Below are 27534 nucleotides of genomic sequence, written 5' to 3' on the forward strand. Positions count from 1 at the left end.
TATAACAAAAACACATTTCCAAAAACTTTTTTAATTTTATTATATATATATATAATCATAGTTATCTGTAATTTTTATTTGAAATGCACAAATATAACTAAAAATTGCAAAACGAAATGTAATAATAACTCTGCTCTGAGAAATCCTGAATATGTTCTGGCACATTTAATCATATAATTCTAATAACCTGAATATTTAAAAATTTCATTCAATTTGAACATTCCAAATCTTTTCATTGCAATGTTCAAAATATTAATTATAGTTTTAACCCCTTGACTGTCTTACATTCTCTGCTTTCTAATTAGTTAATACCGGAAAAGTGCATGCCTACTGATTCTATTGAAATTCCATTGAATGCTTCAGTTATGTCGTAGATTATGTGTACATTTTGTATCGAATTAAAACGTCTCTGATTTATTTAATTGTAGCTTTTAAAATTGACATGCGATGATCAGATACATGCATGGCATGTGGCTCGAATATTAAGGCATAAAAATGAAATGATAGAGCTACAGAATATAAAGCAGCTATATGTAAATAAGGAAAACTAAAGATAAAAATTTGGTTTTTGATGATAAGATAAATTTGCTTTCTTTAATCAGTACAATAAAAAATTATTCTCTTGTTACGGAACGAATTTTTAAAAAAATTTGATAAATTATAACTTTTTAAGAATTAAGATATTCTAAAAAATTCACAATCTAAAAAAAATGGAAAATTATCAAAATGTACAAGTTTTAAGAGAAATAAAATATCCGAATTTATTGGTGTATAAAGCTGCCTTTTTTCATAAAGAACGCGAGAAATTTCGAGAAACAGTTTATCCAATGAGATATAATTAAATGCAAAAGAATTTATTTTAATAGCAACTTATAAAACAGAGATAGTTGCAATTTCGTAACTCCGAAGTCGATTGGTAGAGAGTTTCAAAAAAAAAAAAAAAAAAAAAAATTAAATTCTTGGCAATGAGTATTATTGCGTTTTACGATCAGTTCTACAACTCTTGTGGATTTAGTTTTATTAACGTCCTGCTTTAAAGCAACACTAATTTGTGACGGACCTCATAATTTTGAACAATAGACTAATAACGAGGATGACACCTGAGCGGGCACTCCCTCTTTAAAGTTCCACACCACACCAGCGGGAAAACATTTCGCCCCGGCGGATTTAACATGCACGACAAGCTTATACAACAACTGTTCGGTAAAGCCGGGTCTCGAACCCGTAACCCTCGGGACGAGAAGACAAAACCTAACTACCAGGCCACCTTGGCCTCCGGAACTCTTCTGGAGAAACAGCAATACAATAAATTTAAAAAAAATCACAAGATAAAAAAAGAAACTGCAAAGTGGATAATACATGAAGAAAAGATAAGCAACATTTTTTTTATTATTATTATTATTTCTTGAAGCACTTACCTTTATCTTACATCTCTTCCAAAAAATGGGAAAATATTTTGCATCTCTTTTAAAAAAATAGTTATAAAATGATATCTATGAGCTGCATTTCTTAGGTTATGTGCTCAAAATTCTATGAAGCAACGGACATCGAGATCTAGAGATTTCGACAATTTTAAAAAAAATATTTTGCAGCATTCCATACACTAACAATAGAGCTGTGGTTTTAGATTGCAAAGAGTTTGAAACAATGTTTAGAAATTCATTGCATAACTAAGAGTAGCAAAAAGTAATTTTTTTTTCCTTCACTGATAATTTAGTTTACAGTTTTCATCTCTTTCTTTGAATTTACTTTCATTTCTTTTTGACTATTCAGAATTATGGACATTCTATCATCAAACTTTGATGTATTATAGTGTATGCTTTGTACTTTATGATGTAATAGTGTATGCTTTGAACCATACACTTCTTCGTATCTACTAACCCAGCGAGTTGGATTTAAGCATTAAATGCCATTTTTGTGTTATACCATCCATTCTAGTACACTGTTTTCAACTCTTCCCTTTTACATATCACTACAAATTCATCAATTGATAAACTTAAACATTTTAGAATCTAGTCAAAATAAGGGGTAAAAGGTGGGAATTTTAATTTTTCCGAATAATGTGATCTTCAGATGCTAAGATGGAATTTTGGAAACCCTAATATGGAATTTTGGACTTACTGATGAGCTGAGTTTCCTCACTAATGACATGAAAAGCGATATTGTATATTGCAAGAAATAGAATAATATTCAGAATTCTCTAAAGCTTCGGCCAAAATCTTTTTTTTTTTCGCAAATAACAACTTTTATTCAATTAGAAATAAACTTTATTTATAATTCTATAAGCAATTTCTCAGCTTGAAATGTGGAAATATAAACAACGCTAACGAAGTCTAAATTTTTAACTTTTTAAAGTAAAATCTCCAATATAAAAAACATCGGTATTTTTCTTCTTACTCAGAGCCTCAGTTGCCCAATTTATGGCTCTAAATGATTATATTCAGTTTACCTCCAACATGAAATAAAGCCTATTCCTAATTTGAATTCATCGTTATTACTGTCGTTTAATTAAAACCATATCTAAAAATACTATCCATTCTTGCTTATATAGCCTTTCAAGGAAAGAACTCAAGGGTAAATCTAACTTTTGACATGCACCATTTTCACATAAGCAACAGATGTAAAATTAATTTCAATTATAAGCTACAAAATAACTAAGAATAAGAAATAAAAACTAAATTACTACACAACCTAACAGTTTAATAAAATTTAACTGATTGTAGTACTTGGCAAGTTCAAATCCTAACATTCTGAATAATGCCATAATAAGTTCAAATTCACTTTGATTTTCGTTAAGACATTTTGGTGTACAATAACCAATAATATCAGATAATTTTATAATAAACTGCTCGGTGTTATTTGGATTCAACAATGGAATTTTGTCAATCTTGTGAATTCGAGAAAGTAGGTATTTTATGCGTTTCTGAATTTAAATCACTGTTAAATGACAAAGTACAGCTGATGATATAATAAATTATAAATGCTGTCCGATTTTCATTCATTACAAACAAAAAATTAATTATGTAGAGGTGTATAGGTACTTAATACAAACTAAGTTATGCATGAGCCAACACATCATTATTGAATTAAAATACTTGCCACATATTTATTACTCCTATCAGTATGTTGCATACAATAATAAATGTTAAACTCTGCTTTGCAAGAGTCTCTATAAATTTTGTTCCAAATGAGTATTAAAGTTGTTCATTTAAAAAGAAAATTATTTATGTAAAATATACTTCTTACCAATAAACAAATACATTTATAATAATATTCCCGACTTAACAGAAAATACAACACTTATATAATGTAACCTTTTGTTTTTATAGGCTGAAAAAAACATTAAGCATAATTTTCCTACTGTTTCTTACATTAAGTCAAATTAAATTAATTTTTCGTGAATAAAAATGTGCTGTACAGAGATTATATATGTAATTCGGATACTTAAATGTTCCTCATTCAGAGAAATAAATCACTGCATGGGAAATTTTAAATCAGCACCCGGATAAACTTCACTGAATCGTTAGTTATCTACTTTTAACAATTTTAATTTTATTTGCTTCCCTAGCAGATAATTTGGCCATTTCATTTTGGAAACCAAACTTTACATCTCGAACTTTTATAAAATAATGTGTAATTTATGAACTATAATAGCCAGCTTAATTAAGCTAGATCCTTTTCTTCTTGTTGCCGAACCGTTCAGTAGAAACTGAAATATGGAACGAAGCAAATGGACAATTAAAAAAAGTCATGTAATAAATAAATTTATAAGAGAAGCATAAATATAAGAACTGCTAACAAACAAGTGCTCTTTTTACATGCACATATGTCATCTTCTTTTTTTCATGGTTTTATTAATAAATATTGAGATTAAATTTCATTCAGATTTCTTTTTCTAGCGAATTAATATCTTATTAAAATAGAATTGGCAATGATCCGCAAGAATGTTTTATGTTAATAAGAAACGCTTTATACAAGTACAATTAAATGAGAAATTTTAATCTAACAGTGATACAATAATATCCAGTTTTCATAAATTGCTTTATTTATAAAACCTAACGGAAAATTACAATATTCAAATATTTAAAAATGCATGAAACATTTATATATTTTCTTAAGAATGAGCAATTTTAAAAATCTCCATTGGAAACTGATATAAAATGAGCATGCATGTAGACTTATAATTATTAACAATTCTAAAAACAAGTTCATTCTGATCCATTTAAAACTGATTAAAATCACAAAAAGTATTAAAATGTGGTATTTTCAATTGTTATATTCCAGCAAGTAGTAACTTTTCTTTATTTTACAGTAGCTGAAATATCATACCGATAACAAAAATATATTTGTTAAAAGAAAGAACTTTTGTTTCAAAAATACATGAATAATAGATTTTTTTTTAATTATCATTTCAGGATCAAGGAATTCACAAAGTTTTCAAAAATTCATTTCAATGACTAGAAAGAAATAATAATACAAAAACTTACAGATTTAAATTCATTACATAATATTCAATTCATTCGTATTTTCATGTTACAATTCATTGATTAGCACATTACAAGAGGAAGATTGTGATCAATGTAGAGAAAAGAATAATCATCGAGAGACTACAAACTCAGTTGCTTGATATAATACATGCAATCATTGTAGTTGCATAAAATAACTGGATATATTCTCTAAACGTTTAGAAATGTGAAAAATCAAAGTCTCGATAATAGTCTCGATAATATATGCAAAGTCTCGATAATATATATGCAAAGTCTCGATAATATATATGTCTCGAGAAAAATTTTTTTAAAAAAATTATATTTAGAATTTGAAAATGAATTTAATACAGTTGTAATCTCAAACAAACAACAATAAGCACAGGAAATAATACTGACAACTGGAAGAAAAATATTATAGAGAATATAGACAAATAAGTGAAATGCTTGTTTTTGAGTTTATTTCATATTTTTATAGAAAGAGTATTACACAAAGCCTTTTTCGAATGGACCTTTCAAATTTTGAATCATGGTCAGCTGAGGAAAAAGCAACAGGAATGCATAAAATAAAAAACATGAAGTTTTATATATTTCCTAATAAAATCAAAAGTCTTATATTTTAAACATAATTTTATAAAGTTGAAAACTCAAAAGACAACTATAAGCCCAGGAAACAATGCTGGGAAATAGAAGAAAAGTATTATACAGATTATTGATAAACAAAAGAAATGCATGTTTTCCAGTTACCATATTTTTACAGAAAGAGTATTACACAGAGTATTTTTGGTATGGACCTTGCAAATTTTGAATCATGGTTAGCTGAGGAAAAAGCATCAGGAATGCATAAAATAAAGAACATGGAAAAGTTTTATAAATTCCCTAATAAATCAAAAATCTTACATCTTCCTCAGAATTTTAAAATGAACTTCATAAAGTTGAAATCTCAAAAAAAAAAAAAAAAAAAAAAGCTTATGAAACAATATTGGCAAATAAAAGAAAAGGATAATACCGATTACTGACAAACAAGTGAATTGCTTATTTTTCAGTTAATCTCATATTTTTATAGAAAGAGTATTACACAGAGTATTTTGGAACGGATCTTGGAAATATTGCATCATGGTCAGCTGATGAAAAGTAATTGGAATGCATAAAATAAAGAATATGGAGAAGTTTTATATATTTCTTCACAAAACCTGCACCTCTGAATTTTCCAGAAAGTAAATTAGCACATACATTCTAAGCCCTAAATCTTAAATAATATATAAAATAAATATCTAAAAGAACAGCACAATGCATTTTGAATCTGAATATATATTTTCTTTGAACCCATGAAAAAAATAGTAGAAAAGAAAAAAAAATCTAGTTCAAATTACAAGCAAGTGCAAAATCAACAATTCACCATTCTGTGATTGAAAACAATGAAAAAGCCTAGTTTAAGGATTCTTTTAATGCAAAAATCATATTCCATTTTCCTTCAGTGATGAGTATTTACAATAAAGAAAAAAATAACTTAAAGAATATAAACTTAATATTTGATTGAATAAATTATATGCGGAAATAAATGAGGTCAAGAAATGCAAATCACAGACAAAAAGAATGCAAAATAATATAGGCATGTGTGTTATATAGAATGCACTTCTTTTATACTCTTTGAAGGAACTAAAACAGTAGGAGCGATTTGTTTTGCTTTGTTGTAACCAAAAACTCCGACAATTACGATAGTTGTCCCCAATCCACCTAGGAATGTTACTTTGTTACCGAACGTAATCACAGACAGCCATATCAATAGAGCCCTTTTAACTGTATTCGCAACACTAAAAAGAAAAAATAAATACGTAATTAAAATGAATGCATTTATTATCAATGAAAATATTGAAATATTTTTATCAATCCGTCTATCACAAAAACACCATTTCATTATTTTTATGCATATTACACAATTGTACTTGAATATTCCACTGCTATCTAAAATTCATAATTTAAAAAATAAAAATGTCACATACTAAAAGTTTATAGAATATTTCTCAATCAGGGTTGCCATTCAAATCTGGAAAAAAAAATTCCTTTTGTTTCCCCTGAACGTTTATTCAAAATAAGAAGAAATGCAAAAATAGCACTCATGTGCTAGTTATAATGCAATATGATTTTAAGGAGTGGAAAAAGCAAGGAAAGGAAGCAACAATTTAGCATTAATTGAAATTATAGCATATTAAAAGCATTTTGATATTTACATACAAAAAACAATCTCTTTATTTATTATGTAGAATTTAGAAAAGACAAAATTTTTATATTAAGGGGCGGAGGGATATATTACCTCTCATGCTCTTTAATTTAAGTCACACAAAATTACGAACTCGGGTGAAATAAAACACAAAACATTTAATGATTAGTTAAAAAAAAAAAAAAAAAAAAAAAAAAAAAAAAACATTACAAAGCAAATTTTTTGTTGTTTGTTGTTTATTTATTTTTGCTAATTCGTGAGTTTGGGCATCAATTTTTGCACATTTTTCAGCTATCAGTTCCATGGAGCTACCCCTTAACAAATAAGGTACGACATTTTTGTACGGCCTAACGTACATTTTGTTAGCTATTTCACTTTCAGTGAACATATGTGAAAATATTTACGGTATATCATTGAATGCATTAAAGGGCAAATGTGATGCAACAAGTTTTAATGCCCATGAAAATTCAGCTTTAAATTATTGTTCTTGAACTAAAAGTTGACATATTACTTTCTCCTTCATTCCTTTAGATACAAAGTCTAATATTAATTGCGACTTTTTTTGAATTGACACGCAATTTTGTTTCTCTTTTTTTGGGGGCATGACTAATAAGTGCCTGTTTTCTCATATTACTTAGGCTTATTAATTTCTTACAAAGTGAGCAGTACGCAACAAATGGATTTTGTGGGAGTTCTCGATCCCTTTCGGCAAAATCAATATTGATTTTTTTTTTTATCGGTCCAATTCGTATTAAATACGGATTTTAAGCAGCTCATTGTTTTAAAAAATTCTGTAGTCTATTCTGAATAAGCTTACAATTTCTCAAATGATAAACAAAGCTTTCAATAAACTCACGTGTGAATGATTAAATACCACCATTATGATTGAATGTTGCTATTCCCACCAGAAAAATGTATTCTGATCTTTCACACAATTACAGATGTCTCGCGCATGCTCATTAGCGGTAATTCTGGAATATTATGGAAAGAAAACAACTGTCTCACAAATCGAAACTGGACTGATCTATACAGAAAAAAGGGGGAAAGAGTAGAAAAGGTGCGAGTTTCCGCATTACACAATAGCGGATAGTGTTTCGTTTTTGGAAGCGATGACCATGATCTTTTATTCTTTCAATCTTTAAAGATCGGCATTTTTTAGATGGGAAAAAAATAACTAAGAAACAAAATTCTCTGTATTTTCCTCGTTTTTATGAACATTTTCAAATTTTCGGGAATTTTCGTGGCGTGACAACCTTGTCACTATTATTACATGAAAGACTGGCTAAAACACAAATCATACATATTTTATAGTGACAAAAATATTTTATAAAAAGAAAAAAAAAACATGGCTTATTTTGAAAAGATGATTTCAAAAATTGAATTTGAAAATGAAAAAACATGAACATTTTTAATTAATTCGCATGTCGTTTAATTTAGTAGTCAATCACAGCAAAATATGATCCTACACCTGCTGTGACATCACATAAATTAGTGGCATTTAATGCTTCAATTAAGAATAAAATACGGTTTTAAATTAAATACTTATACAAAATTAGCATACTGATAAAAATCCCCCAATGATTACATAATTTGCTTTTCTAATAAATATTTCAAGTCTATCTTTTCAATTTCTCAATTTACATGGGAAAGAAAATTTTATTCTTTTTCTTCATAAGAAGTCAGCACATTGGATAAAACTATTAGCAACCTAACTGAAAAAGAGAAATTGGAATAAAAAAATGTCTGAGGTTTCAAAAACAATTTCCAACGTTATACGCTAAAATATGCATTTTCATAAGAATGTAAACTTAAAATAATTGTACACATTATGTTCAGCAGAAACTAACATTTTGGAAAGCATATTTTCTACTCATTTCCTAATTGTTTGCATTTTCTGCATTTTTCTTAATTTCCTCCTAATTGCATTTACAGTAAATCATGCAAATTGAAAACAGTTATTCAACTTCAATATTACAGAATAAAAATATTATTTTTCCAAATAAAAACTTACTCTAACTTTAGCAGAACATGAACTGAATTAATGCGGAAAATCAGAAAGTTGAAATTTGCTTTTTATTTATATTCAACAAAAGAAGGCATTTATTAATATATTTCTAAAGCGATGAAATACTTTAAAAAAAGCTGAATTCTTTACAATCTATATTTTCAATGAAATACTCATGATATTCTTGTTCAGTATAAATTCATTCACTGAAATGATAAGGAATCTTAAATAAAATTAGCGATTCAATAGGATTGGTTACAGTATGTAATGATAACTTTTTCTTAACTGCCTCACTGATTGATAACGAATATTGAATAAAGAAATCGTTATGTAAAACCACTCAATTTCATTAACTTTTTATGACACAGTTTATTTATCGTATTGGGATGCCTAAAAATTATTTTTTGTATTAAGGGCTCTTGAAAATAAACCACCCCATGAAATAAGGCATTAAAGTTAAATTCTAACACTTTTTCCATGTTTTATAATTTAAAACAAAAAGCAAAGGAAATACCAAAAAATGCGTATTATTCGATAATGTGATTCGATACCTCATAGATAAAAGTACCAAATACATATACCCAAGCTATAGATATAAAAATATAATCAACAGTTACAACAATCAATATTATAATAACAAAAAATGATAAAAACCAAAAAGAAAATTAACAAATCAGAAATCAATTTCAAAAAAGTAAAAATTCTTTTAAAAAGTTATTAAAGTTATAATGAATTCTTATAAAAACAAATTTGGGGATTAAATTCTGGAAAAAAGAAAGCGATGCTTATATTCTAGATTTGAAATTAAAATGCAAGTTTTCCTCCCAAAATTCTATAATTAATTCTATAAAAACTCCAAAAGAGAATTTAGTTTTTACAATCATTTTTCGGATATTTAATTGTAATAAAAACTATAAATAATTTATTTATAATAAAACACTAAACTGTAACACAAAAATATTAATAACAAAGCAAAACTTTTTTAGAATAATAAGTAGACCTGTTGCAATAGAACTATTATACTCTATAAGTTAAACAAACATGCTATATTTAAACTTGATGGTGCGATGCAACAATATACAGGCCCTCCCAAAAAAAGAGAACAAGCATTTAATTTTCTTAATACAGCAACTAGACATACACTTCCAAATGCTTTTATTAAATATGATGGGTAATTGTATGAGCACAGTTTGGGTTTTGTGGAGGTTGATAATAAAAAGTTTAAAGATTAAATTTTTATACATCTCAGATAGTGTAAAAATGTCAATTAATAAAACGTTTTACTGTCACTCATTTATGCACATATAAAGTTTCATATTTTTATTTACAAAATTTCTAGACTTATGATTATTTTAAAATTTGGAGAAGGCTTATCACAAATTTAGATACACATTTATTTCAGAAATGCAAATTTAACCAGAAAAACTACCATGTGCGAACATATGTCAAGTAATAACTTCATTCAATCGTCCTAGCTTGATAGAAATTTGCTGATTACGCATACTGTAGTTCATTATGATTGGTGAGGACATATGGTTTAAAATATCTCAGAAGTAATGAAATATTGTACAAGAAGGTAAAATTATTTGCTCGCAGTGGTGTGTGTGCTATTAAGTTCTCCAAAAAAATGACATATTTATGTATTTTATCGTAATACAAATGCAAGTGTTTTCAAATATTATTAATAGAATGCAAGTTTGTACAGTTGTTGGAATTAATTTTGAACAAGTTTTATAAACACTTCATATACTTCAATAAATGTATTATCTGACCACCTTCTTTCCTTTTTCTTTTTGAAATGCAATAATAAATGCATTACTATATTCCCATTCCGCCCTTTTATTACTTTTTTTTCAAATAAATACTGTTCATTTTTTTAAAAAATTAATCAAAATTAATAATGCATTTTTACATACTGATTTCGTTTTTTTTCGCAATCAATAACTATATGGGTATTATCCCCAAATGTACAACGAAAAGGTCTGCACAAGCATTAGCAGGGAAAAAAATGTTTAAGTAAATAAATTTGGCTTTTAATATATCTGTAAGTTTAGCAGAGAGGAACGTGAAGCTTTGTGTGCCCATAGATGAATACAAGCGGTACATTTTACTTATAGAAAAAGTTTCACTGTACGATCCGTATAAAAGCTAAACTTTTTACTATCAACTTTCCCAGAAGTCAAAATGTATTCATGCAACCGTCCATTTAATTCAGCAATTTAGTTAGTTATATTAATGTTTCGTTTTAAAGCAACATTAGAATTATTTCAGGACGAACCTTATAATTTCGAGTCACGGTCAGATCACGAGGACGATACTTCAGCCGGCATGTTTCTCTCACAACTTCTGCACTGCACTAGCAGGAGGACATTTGACCCCTGCAGACTTAAGATGCCCCAGACACGCTTACACGACGGTTCTCAGGTAGAATCAGGTATCGAACCAAGAACCCTCCGATCCCAAAGTCGAAATCTCACCATCAAGCCCCCACATTATTTAACAAAACTAATAATAATAGGTAGTATACGTTTAGGTGATTAGTTAAAAAAATTAAATGCTTGTTAATTTTTTTTGGCGGGGTGGGGGGACTCTATTTCAAAATACTCAGTATAAAACCCACCTGTGTGTCACTGGAGATATGTAACTAAGTAAAGAGTATTCTGTAATGCTTTGGCAATGGAAAGAAATACCATTGATCACTAGTAGAAGAAGCATTTTGTACGTAAAATTTGCTCTAACAAGAGATACATCTACCATTAATATTAAAGTTGGAATCTGGACACATATAGAAGCAACACTGGTATAAAACTGTAACTCTGGTGGACTGAAATAGAAAAAAAAAATGCTTTTAAAATCCAGACGTAACTATGGTGGACTGAAACAGAAAAGAAAAATGCTTTTAAAATCCAGACTTTCAAAACAGCTGACAAATTTACTACACCCTTTTAATATAAGACTAGTTTCATGCTTGTTAAGATGGAATTCCGTTATTGAATCTTTACTCACTTCATGATGGTCTCCAGCTTTCTAATCTGTACACTTGTGTGTTTTTAAAGACATTGTTTTTATTTTCAAAAACTTAATTAACCTATTAATCTACTAATTTAAGTCAATTTTTATTACATGCTCGTGCATCATAAAATAGTAAATACGAAAATTCATAATATTTATAATAAAGAATTTAAATTGAAGAATAAAAAATAGACAGCTATTAATTTTCTTAAAAAATTCGGTCTCTTAAGTATACTAATACAAAATGTTTCTAAATATATATATTTTTTATTTTAGAATTAATTTTCTTCAAGAGAGACAAGCAGTTTAATTATTCTTGCATCAAATAGGAAAATGAAAAACACAATAATATATATTAAATAAAGATCGAAGAAATTTTAGCTCATTATTTAAGCATGCTAATCTTCCGAAATAAACTGTAATAATCACATATCATCTAAGCTTTACACACATTAGTCATATGTCAATTTTCATATTTACAGATTTTAAAAAAAGAATGATACTTAAAATTACACACCTATTCTATTTTTCAATTAAAATTGTAAGACCATTCAAATTCCAAATAGTTACAACAAAAAAGTAATAATACATGCTTAGAATTACCTATAAATCATTTGAAATATGCAGCAATAATCATGATTTATATAAATTAATTTATGGAATTGAATTCTTCATAGCATTATATTTTTAATTGTTTAAAGATTATTCCATATACAATGGGTGATCTGTTAATAAACAGTTCAAACAGTGAACACAATATAGAGTCATGTAGCCATAGAAAAGAATAGATAAAAATAGAGTACCAAAATGTTATGAGAAACAACAAAATAGAAAATAAAAGTGAGAAGTGATAACATTATAACAATTATGAATGATTTCTGACAACATTTTAACAAGAGCATTCATAACATCTTTGTGAACACAATGTAGAGAGAGACAACACAAAGTTACAGATATAAACATAATCATTATTCATTTTTAATCTTTGAATTTTCGAAACTATTTTTATAAACTTTTAGCTGTAAACATAAAAATAAGAGATAACAACCAGAATAGAAAGTGGCCTAAAGATCCTTTATATTGAACAGCATTTTTAAATCGATCTATAATAACCACAATCTTGCCTAAACCAAAATTAAGAAAACTCAACCAGCTTAAAGAACAATGAAGATCCCAACACTGAAGCAAAGATACTTTACCATGAAAAAAAAATGAAAGCATGTTTCTAGTTTGGATTAAAAGTTAGAGAAATGAACAGATTCAGAGAAGAAATATTTGAAGAGCTGAAGGGAAATTTTGTATCGTAACATGAGACAAATGATTTCAAGGCTATTATTTGAAAGTTTGCAAATAGTATATGAAGTTCAAGCATTAAACATGAACTAATGCACAATAGATTAAGCCAGTGTAGATAAAAACTCTGAAGTTCTGCCTCAAATTTCTAGAATTTATTGAAAAGGAAACACATTACTCAAAACAAATTTTCCGCGGCAATGAAACTATCATTTATTGTGAAATCAAATCCTAAATCATATTTAAATAAATAAAGAAAATAATTGATAATAACCCTGTCCCTAAGACCTTGAAAGATTGATTGACATTAATTTTTGAAACAAACACTTGCGGTAATATAAAGCTTAAAACTACTTCTCCTCAATCACTCTTGAACCTTGGAACATGAAAAAATCCCTAATTAAAGAACGACTGTCAGAATGGTACAAAGATCAGAGAACAAGGATCAAGCAGGTTCTTTTTAAAGAACATATGTTTGTATCCTTTATAGAGGGTAGTGATATCCCTGAAAAAATAAATGAAACAGAAAAAGTAAATAAGAATATAGAATCGGAAAAGAATGAAGAATACATTGAAGACCTTACAATGGAAAAGGAAATGGCACGATGACTGAATAACTCCCAAGAATCTTTGAATAATGGGTACCAAGAAACTCAGTGCTATGACTCCATCCCTCCCTACTTTCTGAAAAAGGTGATAAAATCAAAGATGCACAAGTGTAAGGAATATATCGGCAATTTAATTGCCAGTTTACAGCCTGGTAGGTAATTAGATTCATAAAATTGTCTTAACCAAATTCCTCAAAAAGTAATTTCAAAATTTATCAAAAATTTGCTTTCGAAATATTAAGAATAGCATTTTAAGACTTCAAATCAGTAACTAAAATAAGAAAAGCAGAGAGCAAGGAATACTTAACAAGTTACAATATCAAGTTCCAGAATATTCGAAAAATTTTCATGTAAATTTTATCACACAAATTTCAATAGTCATTTCTGCATTTGATTAAAATAAAATATAAAAAAATATTAAAATGGAAATTTAATAACAAATTGTTCGGACACAGCATGGATTTTAGAAAATCATTTATACTAATTATGCTCTTAGAAAAGGATAAAACTTTTTTAGAAAAACAAAGCCTTGTTTATATAAAAAGCATCATTTGTTATATTAATAGTCAGCAAAGCAAATAATAAGCAAAGCCTCATACTTAATTGTTATAATTCAAAAAATACAACTACAGAACGATTACCAATATATTTGACTTAAGAACAATTAAGGAAAAGACATCATCATTACAAACTATCCTTCACAAAAATTAGGCTTTTTTCCTTAACTAGAATAGAAATTTTTGAGCAAAAGAAAAAAAAATGATAAACAAGAGAAAACTAACAAAATGACAGATCTAATGGCAAATAATGCAGAAAAAATGAAGATGCCAAAAGAATTTTAAAACCCACAAGTTTCTTTAAACTGCAAAATGAAAAATGCTTTCTATACAGCCAGAAGAGATTAAATAAACATTTTTATTCAGGACTGAACAATGAAAAAAACATACACACACACACATTTTCAGCTTAAAATAAAAAGATAAAATCATGATAAAATGGATCAAATATATGGTAAAAAATAACTTTCAAAGAAAAATATAACCAGAAAACTTCAAAGACATAACGATTAAAATCAAAATAATTATAAAAAATATGGAAAAGTTGGTTAAAGATTTCAATAATGCAAAATACTTTATAAAGACCGGTTTTGGGAATCCTGAGAAAACTAGATAGAAAATTTGATCTTGATGTAGACACTTGAAGATAACAAGAAACTTAATCTACAAAACATTTTTGAACTTGCGTTTACGGCTCTTTCAAGACCTGCAGTGATAATTCCAATGACTGAATGAGAGTCAGTTTATCTAAAGATTTTAGCAAACTTGAGATACTATATTTCCTCAGAGTTTAACTGTAGAGTTTAAATACTTTATGTAACTGAAACGAGTATACTAATATTTTGCCCCGTACTTTTTGACCATCAATTATTAGAAAAATCCATAAAAGCTCACAGTATTTACATTAATTCGCACAAAACTAAGCTGAAAAGTTTTTTTTACATTCTTAAGAATTTCGAGCAATACTGCTCCAAACTACCCTGAAATAACACGCGCCCAAAATAATTCAGATTAATTCTGATTGCAGAAGTTTTAATTTCTTATTGTAATCAGCTTTGGAAATTAAAAAATCTCATTAGAAATCTGAAAGAAATAATAAATATTCAACAACTGCAGATAAAACTTCAGATTCCATCATAGTAAATTTGAAAATTTAGGTTCAAGTGAAACCGGTATTAAAAATTGGATAAAAGGATTGCAGGTTTACTGATTCATCTAAAAGAAAAATTCCCAACAGTACATAAAAATATCATGATAGTATTGGACATTTCAGGGATCCTTGAATCAGTGTCTGTGTGGAATAGCTGGTTATTGCAAAGTAAGCAATGGGGAATTGGAGCATTTAAAATGAACCATTTGATTACTTCTAAAATGAATTTAAAAATAAAAGAAAATCAATAAAAGAAAACAAAATAAAAAAATTTCAATTGAAATATACAATAAAATATTTGTGTAAATACCTGTAGCAATATTTATCTCCACTAATGAGCTTCTTTGAAAAAACATTTTGGAGACTGAAAAGAAGGATCAATATTAACTTTTAGATATGAATAATAGAATTTGTGAATATATTTCTATTTCAAAACAAATTCCAACTTCACATTAATTAATGCTACAAGGCCTATTAAAAACATTATTATCACATATTTACACATAATACAGTAATTTAAAAACAATGAAATAAAAAACTGTTTTATATGGTATATTTTTCCATGATTATTCACCATATTACATCAGAACAATGATATTTGGTTACTAATAATAGATAAATGGTTAAAAACAATGATGATTGTTTTCTAAAAAGGATACAGCAAATACAAAATGACTTTCAACACAATTTAAAACATTCAAACTGTTAGAGATGTCAAAAATCAGTTCATAAAAAGAAAAATAATCATAAGGAAATAATGACTTGATTTTAACAAATTTTAAATTTTTCTTGGAGTAATGAGGCCAGTAGCAGAAAATTTAAAAACATATTATTGATAATAATTGGATTAAAGAAATAAACTTGTGCATATGAATTATAATGATTAAAAGGGAATTTATACATAATAATTTAATAATTAATATAAGAATTAATAAAGCATTTAATAAAATAAATAATGGAGATATATCCCTTCCTTTCTAGTTCATTACTGAAGAATACTGAACAGTAAAGGTCGCAGAGTTCTATTTAGAAGGCATTAAATTTTTTTTTAAAGAATGAATACATAAATGGTTAATAAGACATGAAAACTGATATGTTTTGAAAATGAATTATTTATTTGTTAATATTAGGAAAAGTAGAATTTGAATTTATACTATTTCTCAATTCATGTTTTACTTGCTTAAATAAAACTATTTCAATATTTTTTTGAAATTATTAACCGCAAGTTTCCAGAAACATTTATAAATTACTGCTTTTCATCAGACTGAAAATATATAAAATGGAAGAGTTCATAATCCTTGTCATGGCTGGTTCGTGAGTGCTTTGAAAAAAATTAGGCAAATAGAAAACTTAACAAATTTATTGCAGATTCGTTCGAGTTACTCTGCTCAATAACTCCTTCTCCTCCAAGAGCAAACACTCGAATGACATCACTCTTTTAATTACACTCACGCTAGTTGTCTAGCGCCATCTATGAACGTTTATTTCCTAACGCTTCAAAATCCAATCACTACAATCCTGGGTTGCATTTTAATAAACTGAGGTTCCTACTTTTTAAATGTCCATCCACCATACGATGGAAATGAAGCGTGTAATCAATTGTTAAAGCAAAAAACATGAATTGATTTGGAATGCTGTGGATAGGAAAGTTGGATATTCAACCCAACTGAATTTCTACCAACCATATCATTTCAGTCTAAACCATGTGGATTGACATTTAACTTTTTAAATCTGTTTGCGGCAAAGGATTTCATCCTGGCAACAAAGGGGGAAAGGATATATCATGAATTCAGAATACATTGCAATCGGCAGGAAAATGGTGAGAATTTCATTTTGGGAAAAACGGCGGAGGGGGGGGGGGTTTAGATGGTAAAAATGCCAACTCTATGATGAAGCTAATCAATTAAAAATATATCTTACATCTTTTAATGGTGTCTAATACATAAAATGGATTGAACTGAATTATAATATTGATTTCCATTACCTTTACTTTCAGTTAAAAAGTAGAAAATTGTGTTGAGTGTTATACAAGATCAAAGATCTTCGAAGGCAATGAGGAATAGAAATAAAATAAAAAATAAATAATAATAAATAATAAATCATAAATAAAAAATGACAGTAAAAACTTTCAAACAAGACAGATTTTTTAAGGGGAAAAAAGTTGATTAAGCTTTTTTCATAAAAAAGAAATTTTGGCTATACTTTTACAATTGAAAGTTTCGATTGAAACAATTTTTATGCAACATTGTTAATGTTAAATCTGCAATGTCTTAAATAAAAAATGCAACATAAATTAGTCAACACTGACGTTTGTTCGAATATTGTTGAAAACGAACTTGTCATGCACTTCATAAAATTCTAAAGATAAAATCACAATGAGATGAAGAATTTTTAAAGCAGAAGATGACATATTTTGTTATTTAAATATTATTTTTGAAATTAATGTAAAATTCAATAATTTTTCCACTTGAACTCAGAAGCATTTGTAATTCATCAGGTCAACATGTATGCGGAACTATTTTTCTTTTTAAAAAATGAATGCTATTCTACCATTGATGATTTAGTTAAAGAGATGGTTTATTGGTTCAGTTAAACAATTATTTTTCTTTGCTCAAAATGGCATTTTTTAAAGTTTAAACACCAAAGATCTAGATCAAATTTTTAAAAAATCTCATTGTAAGTAATCTAACAACATAATGATAATACATTTACACATGCATTTTATCTTAATATTTATAAGGATACAATAATGCATATTATTGAACAGAGCACAAAAATTTTTAATTTCTACCTTAGTATAGAATAAGTAAAATAGATTTAGTCGACCAATAAGTAGTTTTCTACAATTATTAGAATGTATCGCAATTATTGGGATAGATATTTAAAAGATAATCTGAGAAATCTTAAAAAATTACTCTGTTTTTGGTGGCCAAACAGATTCCATGGAAAAAGAAAACTTTGGTTCTTGAATAATACAAATATTAAATCGAAATTTTAAGTGACAACTTCTGTTGATAAGTACAGTGATTATATAATTGATTCCTTTATTGGAAACAACTGTCTGCTAATTTTAGATATCCATACCTATACGAAAACTTTGATCATGTATGAAGCTTCCTTCTGCTAATTTCTTTTGTGTTTCCAGTATCAAAACCATATTTCCGCATACATAAATGTACTCTCTAAAAACATTCTAAAAAGAAAAGGTATTATTTAAGCTAAACGCTTACCTCCCTATTTTAATTAATTTTAAATAATACGTTTTGTTTAACTTATTTGAAATTCAATTTGAGAAAATTTTCCTTTTAACCTATTATGTATTATAAAAGTTAATTTTTAAATGCTACGTGTTAAAGAAAATATTCGATAATATCCTTTAAAATATTATGATAATCGAAATGAATATCTAATGCTTCTTCTTTCCACTACAACAATACAGAGAATGGTATTAAATCAAATTACAATATATACGGGGAAGCAAGAGTGCTGAAAAAAATAAATAAATAAAAATAAATTGACGTTTTTTACTTATGGTTACATGTCTTCATTTTTTTTTTTTGTACCTTTGAGAATACATTTTATTTAACAGTGCCGAAGTGACTACTTAATAAATAAGGTATTTATGTCTATATTTAGCGGTTTTTGTGGATATCTGACAGTAAAATAATTGCTGTAAACAGACTTATTTAAATGTTGCGAATTGAAAGCACTAAACAAAATTTTTTAAGCTAAAGAACAATGAGGTTTTGGTATTAGATCATTAGAAATAATCAAGATTGATTAAATGTATTCGCTTTATATTTGAATAGCACTATTTATATATCGTATCTGATATTCAGAATTCGTTTGGGGAGAAACATATGGACTGACGAGTACCAAGTTCTTGTGTGCTCTTTTCTCTTTCTGAGATATTTTTCCAAATGCCTTGAAAAATGTATCAGACTGAAAATGAAATATAATCAATAATTACACGAATAATGATAATGATTAAGAGTTTTCTAATATAATTTTATACTGGGAAGTTAGAGTGAATACCGATAAACTTTCACATGAGTCGGAAGACAGTGACCTACATATATGAAATATTCACACAAAAATAAAGACATTAAAGGTCTAATTACAACTAGTTATAAAAATTGCAAATGGTATCCACGAATATTTCATTATTTGCAGGACTTGATTCTAATAAATTTATGGCTTTCAACAAAACAGTTTTGAGAATTGCTGAGAGAAAATTCCTCAATCTAAGTTCAAAGTAGAATTCAAAGTTCATTATAATTGTGGGAAACAAATACATTACTTGAAGTAATTATTAAAGGAGAAATTTAGCACAAGAGAAATTCAGTACATACCACATAACGTTTTTTCATTAGACAAAAAAGATGTTCCTCTACATGCAGGGGGAAAGATGAGATGCAAATTCCCAAATTGCAAGATATATTGTAACAAAATGTGACGCTGAACTACACTTTAATAAAAATAACTGCTTCAAAAATTTACACACTATTTCTTATCCAAACAATATATACTCATATTAATTATTATCACAAAAAGGACTATTTCTTTTTAAACAATTGATCTGTTTTTTTGTAATCTTAAGCAGTCAATTTTTAAAATTAGAAACTAATTTAAATTTACAAATTAATTATTTCTAATAGTACTTAGTGAGAAATCCTTAGAGTTTTTAAAATCTGTGTTTAATATAATAGAATTTTATAAAGAACTTTTTTTCTCAACGAAAGTCCAATGTTTCTGATTGCCAACAAACTGTTTCTTAGCTATAAACAACACTTAAAACGAAATAACCTGCTATAACCATTGTAACAAGTGCACGTTCATGTTTTGAAAACAAGAAGAATAAGTGGCATTGGGGCTCGGTGTGAAAAACAGTGGAAGGGTCTGTATAAAGAAGAGAAAACATGAAAGGCACGAAGTGGAAAGGAAATTAAATGGTATGAACTCTCATCATTTAATTGGGTCACCTCTATGTTTGGTGGCTCTGACATAGTTCTACTCCCCTGACATAACTTTATATAATTACATTTTAGAATTCTACATGTGCTACATATATAAATATTTTTATTAAGTTTTTATGATGGCTAAATTTTTTTGCTTTTAGGTGGTATTTATATTCCCCTTTATGTCTTTCTTTAAAAATTGTGATTGCTTTTAAAACATGACTTAGTGGAACATTGTTTTTAAATGAACTGATTTTTTAAGATCCTGAAAATGCTATTATTTTTTGGGGTGTGCTTTCTGTAATGTCTTGTTTCAGTTTTTATATAAATAGCTTTTGTCTTGTGATTTTTTGTCAGGCGTTTTGCTGCTTTTGTTTGAGTGGGTTCTGGACAATTGTGTGCTGATACTTTTAACATGGATCCAGTTGCAACAATTATTACTCACAACAAATTTGGAATATTCCTAAGGCACTTTTTATAAAACATTAAACTCGAAATTAAATTGGCCCAAGTTTATTTTTGAATCTATACTTCATATCGTATTATTTTACTAGGGAACTCAGCCCTCAGTTCGCAGTCCCCTTAGAAGACTGCATAGCAATTCTCCCATGTTTGCTATGCAAACTCTGCTCACTTTGCTCACGACAATGAGAACACAATGTCTATGCACAGTTATTGTAAAAAACAATTATGGATGAGCTTAATTTATTTGCTTATAATGCTCTAATTTAATTCAAAACAGAATAAAGTCTTTTGGCTTTGAAAATCCCTTTTTCCAAATATTTGTATGCATTTAGAAAACAAGAAAATTATGAAAGTACAAAATAAAGTAGGTAAGAATTTCAAGATTATATAAAGGGAATTCTGAAAACTAATTACTTAGACTTAAATATAAAGAACTTGTGAGAGATCTTAGTACAATTTTAAAAGAAGACAATTTTGCGAATTCAAAAAAAAATTCAAAACTTATTTTGGTCTGATGTTATCACCTTCATCAACATAGAAGCACATTTTCTGGCTCTGACAAGAACCGTTTTTGTTTGATGAAGGTATTAATAAGTAAATGAAATTATCTAAAAGGGAAAAAAAAGTGTTCTAAAATATCAGAGAAAAACGAAGAACTGATTTTCAGGTGAACCAAATGCTTGCAATGAGGTACATAGTCAATTCGATGACATCTCTTAGAATTCTCTAAAACAAATAAAAGGCATTTAAAAGATTAATACAGTCGTGCGTTAAGTAAAAATATTAAAACTTAAACCACATACTGAGCTATTTGATAAGGATTATATGAATGTTCCACATACCTTTCTATAAAGGCAATCGCATACTTTTTTGGTCGAAGAGGCAACTCTAACACTTTCAAAAATCTCTCCATAACAAACTAACACTTGGAATAATTGTTTCTGCTCCCATATATGGGAAGTCTAATTTATTCACGAATATATATTGTGCAAAATTTTATTTGTGAATATGTATCCTGGTAATTACAGGATTCAAATGAATCAGAGCATAAAAACTCTTTCATCAACTTGAGACAACTCGAACGCCAGGAAGCGCACTTTGCAGCCATGGCAACATTTCGTACTTTTACTGAAAGAATTTATTTCATTTTTCCAAAAATCGGCCTCCAAAAAATTCACAAATTTTAGTCATTGCTTCAAGTCAGTTATCTTCAATAATAACATTCTGAACATCCACATACATGAAGGCATGTTGAGCGCCTTGAAACAATCTACTTCTCCTTCCTGACAGTCACAAAACTTTCTCCAATTAATCAATTTGCCCATTGAATTCGTCTTCTTCCATTCATTTGATAATACTTCACATCATGGCTGAGATTCATGTTTAAGAAATAACGGCACACAGTTGAAATAACACTTTAAACAAAACTAGCATATATTTACGTTTCAAAAGATAGCCAAGTGATCAAGCCAGAAAGTGTTAGCAAATCTTATAACTAAATAATGTATTTTTTGGGAGTCACACAACAGTTCTATATATATATATATATATATATATAATTTTGACGCGTATTCGTTACTTTAGACTTTGCTTTAATTTGCTTGATGGAATATTAATGCATTTATTGTGTGGCTTTGTATATTTATGTATTTACTGTAAAATTTTAAATTGGTTATATTTATTTTATGTATAGTTTTACTTATTTTATGTGTGATTTTACTGTATTTTATGTGTAACTATAGTATTTTATGAATGATTTTATTCTATTTTGTTATGTGCCTTTATCGTATTTTATATTTGATTTTATTGTGTGATATTATTTATGTGGTTCTGTGCATTTATGTGATTATTAAAAAATTTTTTGATTGTTTTTATTGTATTTTTAAATTTTGGTATTGTGATGCATTACTTATAAAGTGATCTTGCTTAAAACTTAATTTCCACGGGTTTATGAATCTAGGTGGAGACTGCGTTTATACAATTTTTGCCCATGAAGTTCTTCCTCACTGATCCATTTATGGCTTTACACTCTTTTACGTAGGTGTAGTATCTATCATTTCATGGGTATGGCGAGGAGTGTTCAGGAACATCCAGTTTCAGGGTGGCATGATTAAAAGAAAGTTAATAGAACAAAAACAACAACAAATTACACAAAGAAATAAATAATTTGATAAATTTCCCTGACTAATCAGTAACTTTAATCATAATAAAGAGAAAAATTTTAAGAATTGTTTCGTGTGAAAATAAAATAAGCAAAATGCAGAGGGCACATTTGAATAATTGGTTGCAGTTAAATCTGAAAATGTACAATTTAATTTCTGTATTATAAAAGTCATTCTTGCAGTTTCTATCTGTCTAACCTCATCTCGAATATTCTACACCAAAAAATGAAAAATATTAATGAGAAAAGAAACTACATAAATCCATTTGAATTTTGAGTTTCAACTGCAGATGTGAATTTTATAATGCTCATATTATAATGTAAAATTATAGATATATTTTAGGAATTATAAATAATTTCAAATTATTTTATAGATATTTTAATGTATACATACCATTCAGATAAATTAGTAATCATAGCAGCAGCAAACCCAGCTGTATTGAAACTCAGCTCATTAGCACTGCATAAAGCCAATCCACCCATGATTGGAAAAAGGGAGAGACAGACAAGCCAGCTTGTTTTTTCTCCCATCAACAACCATGCCAAAAATACTGTAAACACAGGAGCAGAACTTTTCACAGTTTCAGCAAAAGATACAGGAACAAACCATAAAGCAATCAGCCCCAAAATTAAAGTTGAAAACCTGAATAAAGGAAGAAGTACTCAGTTGTAATGAAATCATCACAGTATTTGGATGGGAAACAATTCATTATTTAAAAAAAATAAACAGATTTGGAAATGTATCTTTATCAATCAATATAGTCTTTGTCAAATAACTGTATACTGAAATGTTGCAACTGATATTATAATCACAAAATGAAATAAATGAATGTTAATAATAAAAATGCACGTGCTTTTAAAAAAAATCCTATTTAATGAAAAAAAAATGCAAATAGTTTGTGAATACTGAGCTTATTAATGTATTAGCTGTAATAAATTTAGCAACTTCTCAAAAAAAGATAACTACACAGTTTCTGCATTAAAAGATATTTCTAAGAAACGAAAAAAGAACAACTGCTTTTATTATTTTCTTTTTGTTCTTAATTTTCGTAATGCAGGGCAATGATGCAAAATTCACAAATCAAGAAAAACTACCAATTGCAAATTTTCTTAACAGACACATTTTTTACAGGCAACTTCTAACTCTATTAATTGATCTTCTGGCGATTCAAAATGAATAATAAAGAAATAGAAATTTGAAAAATACTTATTTTAATGGAGGGGGACGAAGGATTGAAATTCTTGAATTATGTACATTTGTATTCTTAAACGCAAGAATAATAATGAGTCGTATACAACAAAAGTATTTAGAAGAAACTGCATAAACCAATAGAAAAATATTAAAACTTTAAGAATTTTCTTAAAATGAATGCAGCGTGAAATCATTTGATTTTTGTAATATTTGTAACTCAGAAGTTTAAAAAACTCTTTTGGATGTAAAAATAATCTTAAAATAAGACAAATATTTCATTAATAACTTACAAACTATAAAAATATCAAATACAAATAAATAAAGATTTAATCTAAAGAATAATCAATTCTCGTCTTATTGGTACGAATCTGTAATATTACTTCCCTATGCAGTTAGTTTAATAGCAAGGAAGAGAATTTTAAGATAATGTAATGAATTTCAGGTTAATAACCTCTCCTGCCTTGGCAGCAAAAACGAAAGTTCTTAAAAGTACCGGAATTTATTTGGAAATATATCTATTAGAAGCCAAGATACGAGATTTTTCTAGAAACTTCCAAACTAGCAAGCGCACACACTATTAATTCTAGTGAACCACAAAGCGAGTTCTCCAGTTGCTTAATGCTGTGCTGCAATTCAATTAGCCATTTACAAGAAATCGTGCTGTTGTGTTCAGTGCTGACTTTGTGTTCGTTTCGACAGTGAGTTCTGTTTTCTTGTGGAATAAGTTATTGTTATTCGTAAACGAGCTGGTTGGATTTCTGACCGAGTACCAATTAAACGGATTTTTCTTACATATGTTTTGACGATAATACATAACTATTTTGCATACAACCAAGCTAAATTTCGAAATTATACTCAAGTAATGTGCTTTTAAACTTACATATGTTACGGCCAAAGCCCAAATCGACCAATTCGCGTTTTGGCCAACGTTGCTGTAAACTTACCGGCCAATGTGAGATCTTTTCTTGATTTCGAGCTTTGGCCGGCCAGTTCGCGAAGTGGCTTGGGTCGATCGGCCAAAGTAGGAAGAAAGAAAGCAAGACCAGATTGTTTTACACACAGTTAAAAATGAAGTATTCAAAAATGAATACTTCTGTGTACTGTTTTTTTTAAGTACAATTGTTTCAGAAACGAGTTCAAATATAAGTGACACCTCTGAGTTAAAAATAAGCTTTTAATTTATAAAAATATGATCTCGTGTTATTCTGCTCTCATACTAAAGCCATAATAGAAATTATTCAGTAAATGTATATGCTGTAACAACGTGATAGCATGAAGAAGATTAGATTTGCGCCCTTAGCAAATGCGTTGCGTATTGTGTATGAATACAAAGGCAAACTGAGTACTCAATTTGAACTACCTTTAAGGGTGACCCTTAGTCTTTTTCTTCTCCATAGACCTAGAGTTAAAGATCCCAGATCACATTGTCTGCCGAAATATCGCTTCAAAAAATAGGAATTTTTTTCTTGCAAAGGCAAATAGCAAATATAAGGGCCAATTAAAACAAATATAACGGAAAAATAGTTTTGTTGTTAATGTTATTTAAAAACATTTCTTTTTAATAATGTAATTTTTCAAAATTTATTTTCTTAATTTAATTTTGGCGTCATCTGTCGAATTCCACATGTCCTTATTTATATTTTACGCACAAATGTCATTGTATTTATTTTAATTTACTCTTAATATTGCTTTTTTTCCCTTGTAAAAAAGTTTGTATTTTATGAATCGATATTTGGAAGAGAATGTAATCTGGAAATTTAGCATAAGGTCTATGGAGTAGAAAAAGATTGATGATCATCCTTAAAATATTTCTTGGAATACACCACTCTTGTGCGAGTTAGCCTAGTTGGCAGCTCATTGGGCTACAGATCAAGCGACCTGTGTTCGAATTCCTCTGGGGCCAACCATGTCAGTCGAGATTTTTTTTTTTTGCAAATTTAGGTTTGAATAATTTGTGCAGATATGAAAAAACACATACTCATATTCGAATCCCTACGTATTCAAAAAGTGAGTATATGCATTTCTCAAATTTAAGTCTATTGTACTTGGAACTATTATAACAACATGCTCAAGAATGAGTACATTTTACTTATTTTTAAGTATTCTGTTTTAATAGTGAATGTTACTAATTTCAAATGATGAAAACAATTACGATAGTGTTACGCATCATTTATTACAACAAGTTGAACTTCCATGGCATTTCGAATTACATAACTGTTGATTTTTCCTACATTTACAGATATTTGTTCCGCACTTGGTATTGCAATTTCATCTACCATTATCATATCGGGCTTTGGCCAAAGATTCTCAGCCACTTCGCGAAATGGATAGCCAAAGTAGAATATACAATATTAATTTCAAGTACTTCGGACTTTGGCCAAACTTCTTGGCCAAAACGCGAATCGACCGAACTTCGGGCTTTGGCCGTAACACATATAATAAAATCATAACTCATTTGACAAAGGATTAAAGAGGACCAAATTTTTCTTTGGCGGGGAGAGGGGCAGGATTGAGTCCTAATGTATTATTCACATTAAAGCTCCTCTAAATGAATGAATATCTCCAAAATTAAAGCATTATTATTATCTCTAATATGCAGCTGTTTTAGGAACTAAAGTAATTGAAAAAAAAAAGACATTTTTTTAAATCAATCACAAATTTTCTGTTTAAGCACATTAAAATTATTATTATTATTTGACAGCAAATACATTCTTTTCTAGTCACAAGATCAGGTAATCATGCATATACTCAGGTCGCATTATTTATTATCAGGTCGCATAAAATGAGATGAAACATCATCAATGTGATTGAAGCAGTTGATACTTTCAGTACCAATGAAATCGCGAAAAAAAAAAAAAAAAATACGTTTGTTAGATCCCTTGTATTTCGTAAAATAAACATAATAAGAAGTCAGATGTGACAATAAAGAATAGCAGCCGCCATGGAGATTTTATCGGGATCAAACAAGAGTATAATTCTAATGTCATTGATAAGATTAGCTAACCATTTCCGAAGATTATGATGCTTGAACGAGCATCGATACAAATTTGGAGACAGCTGAAAAGATTACAGAAGAAATGATTTATCAAGCATGCAAGCGTAGAAGCGAGAAAGGCATTAGCATGAGGAGAATAATAATGAAGAGGAACCAGAAGGGAAACCACCATTAGTTCAAGAAACTCTGTAAGCTCTTTGCATTGTAAGAAGATCAATCCAATACCACGTTGAGTGTTTGATGAGCATTATTCACACGAACGGTTTATTCACCGAATGCTAGACAATTTAAAAAATTAGTCTCTAACTTTTTACGAAAAAAGCATACATGGGATATTAATGCATACATAGCACATTAATGCATACAATGTATACATAGCAGCATAGCATATTAATGCATCTGTCTATTCTGCTATCTTTGTATAGCAGAATAG

General features: G+C 28.3%; 1 protein-coding gene across 3 annotated transcripts in view; it reads right to left on the reverse strand.

Annotated features, from left to right (window-relative positions):
- Positions 1-4022: 4022 nt before the first annotated feature.
- Positions 4023-27534, reverse strand: part of LOC129960337 (solute carrier family 35 member E2B-like) — a 47031-nt gene continuing 23519 nt past the window's right edge. For 2 of the 3 annotated variants that reach the window (XM_056073709.1, XM_056073708.1), the window contains exons 4-7: positions 23309-23557; positions 15641-15694; positions 11331-11534; positions 4023-6298 (exon numbers count right to left, since the gene is read on the reverse strand). In XM_056073709.1, the coding sequence (XP_055929684.1) occupies positions 6106-6298; positions 11331-11534; positions 15641-15694; positions 23309-23557 (700 nt within the window). In that variant the 3' untranslated portion in view covers positions 4023-6105. The remainder of the gene's footprint in view (positions 6299-11330; positions 11535-15640; positions 15695-23308; positions 23558-27534) is intronic. The other variant, XM_056073711.1, reaches the window with a different exon arrangement.

This window comes from Argiope bruennichi, chromosome X2 (assembly GCF_947563725.1).
Source record: "Argiope bruennichi chromosome X2, qqArgBrue1.1, whole genome shotgun sequence".
NCBI lineage: Eukaryota > Metazoa > Arthropoda > Arachnida > Araneae > Araneidae > Argiope > Argiope bruennichi.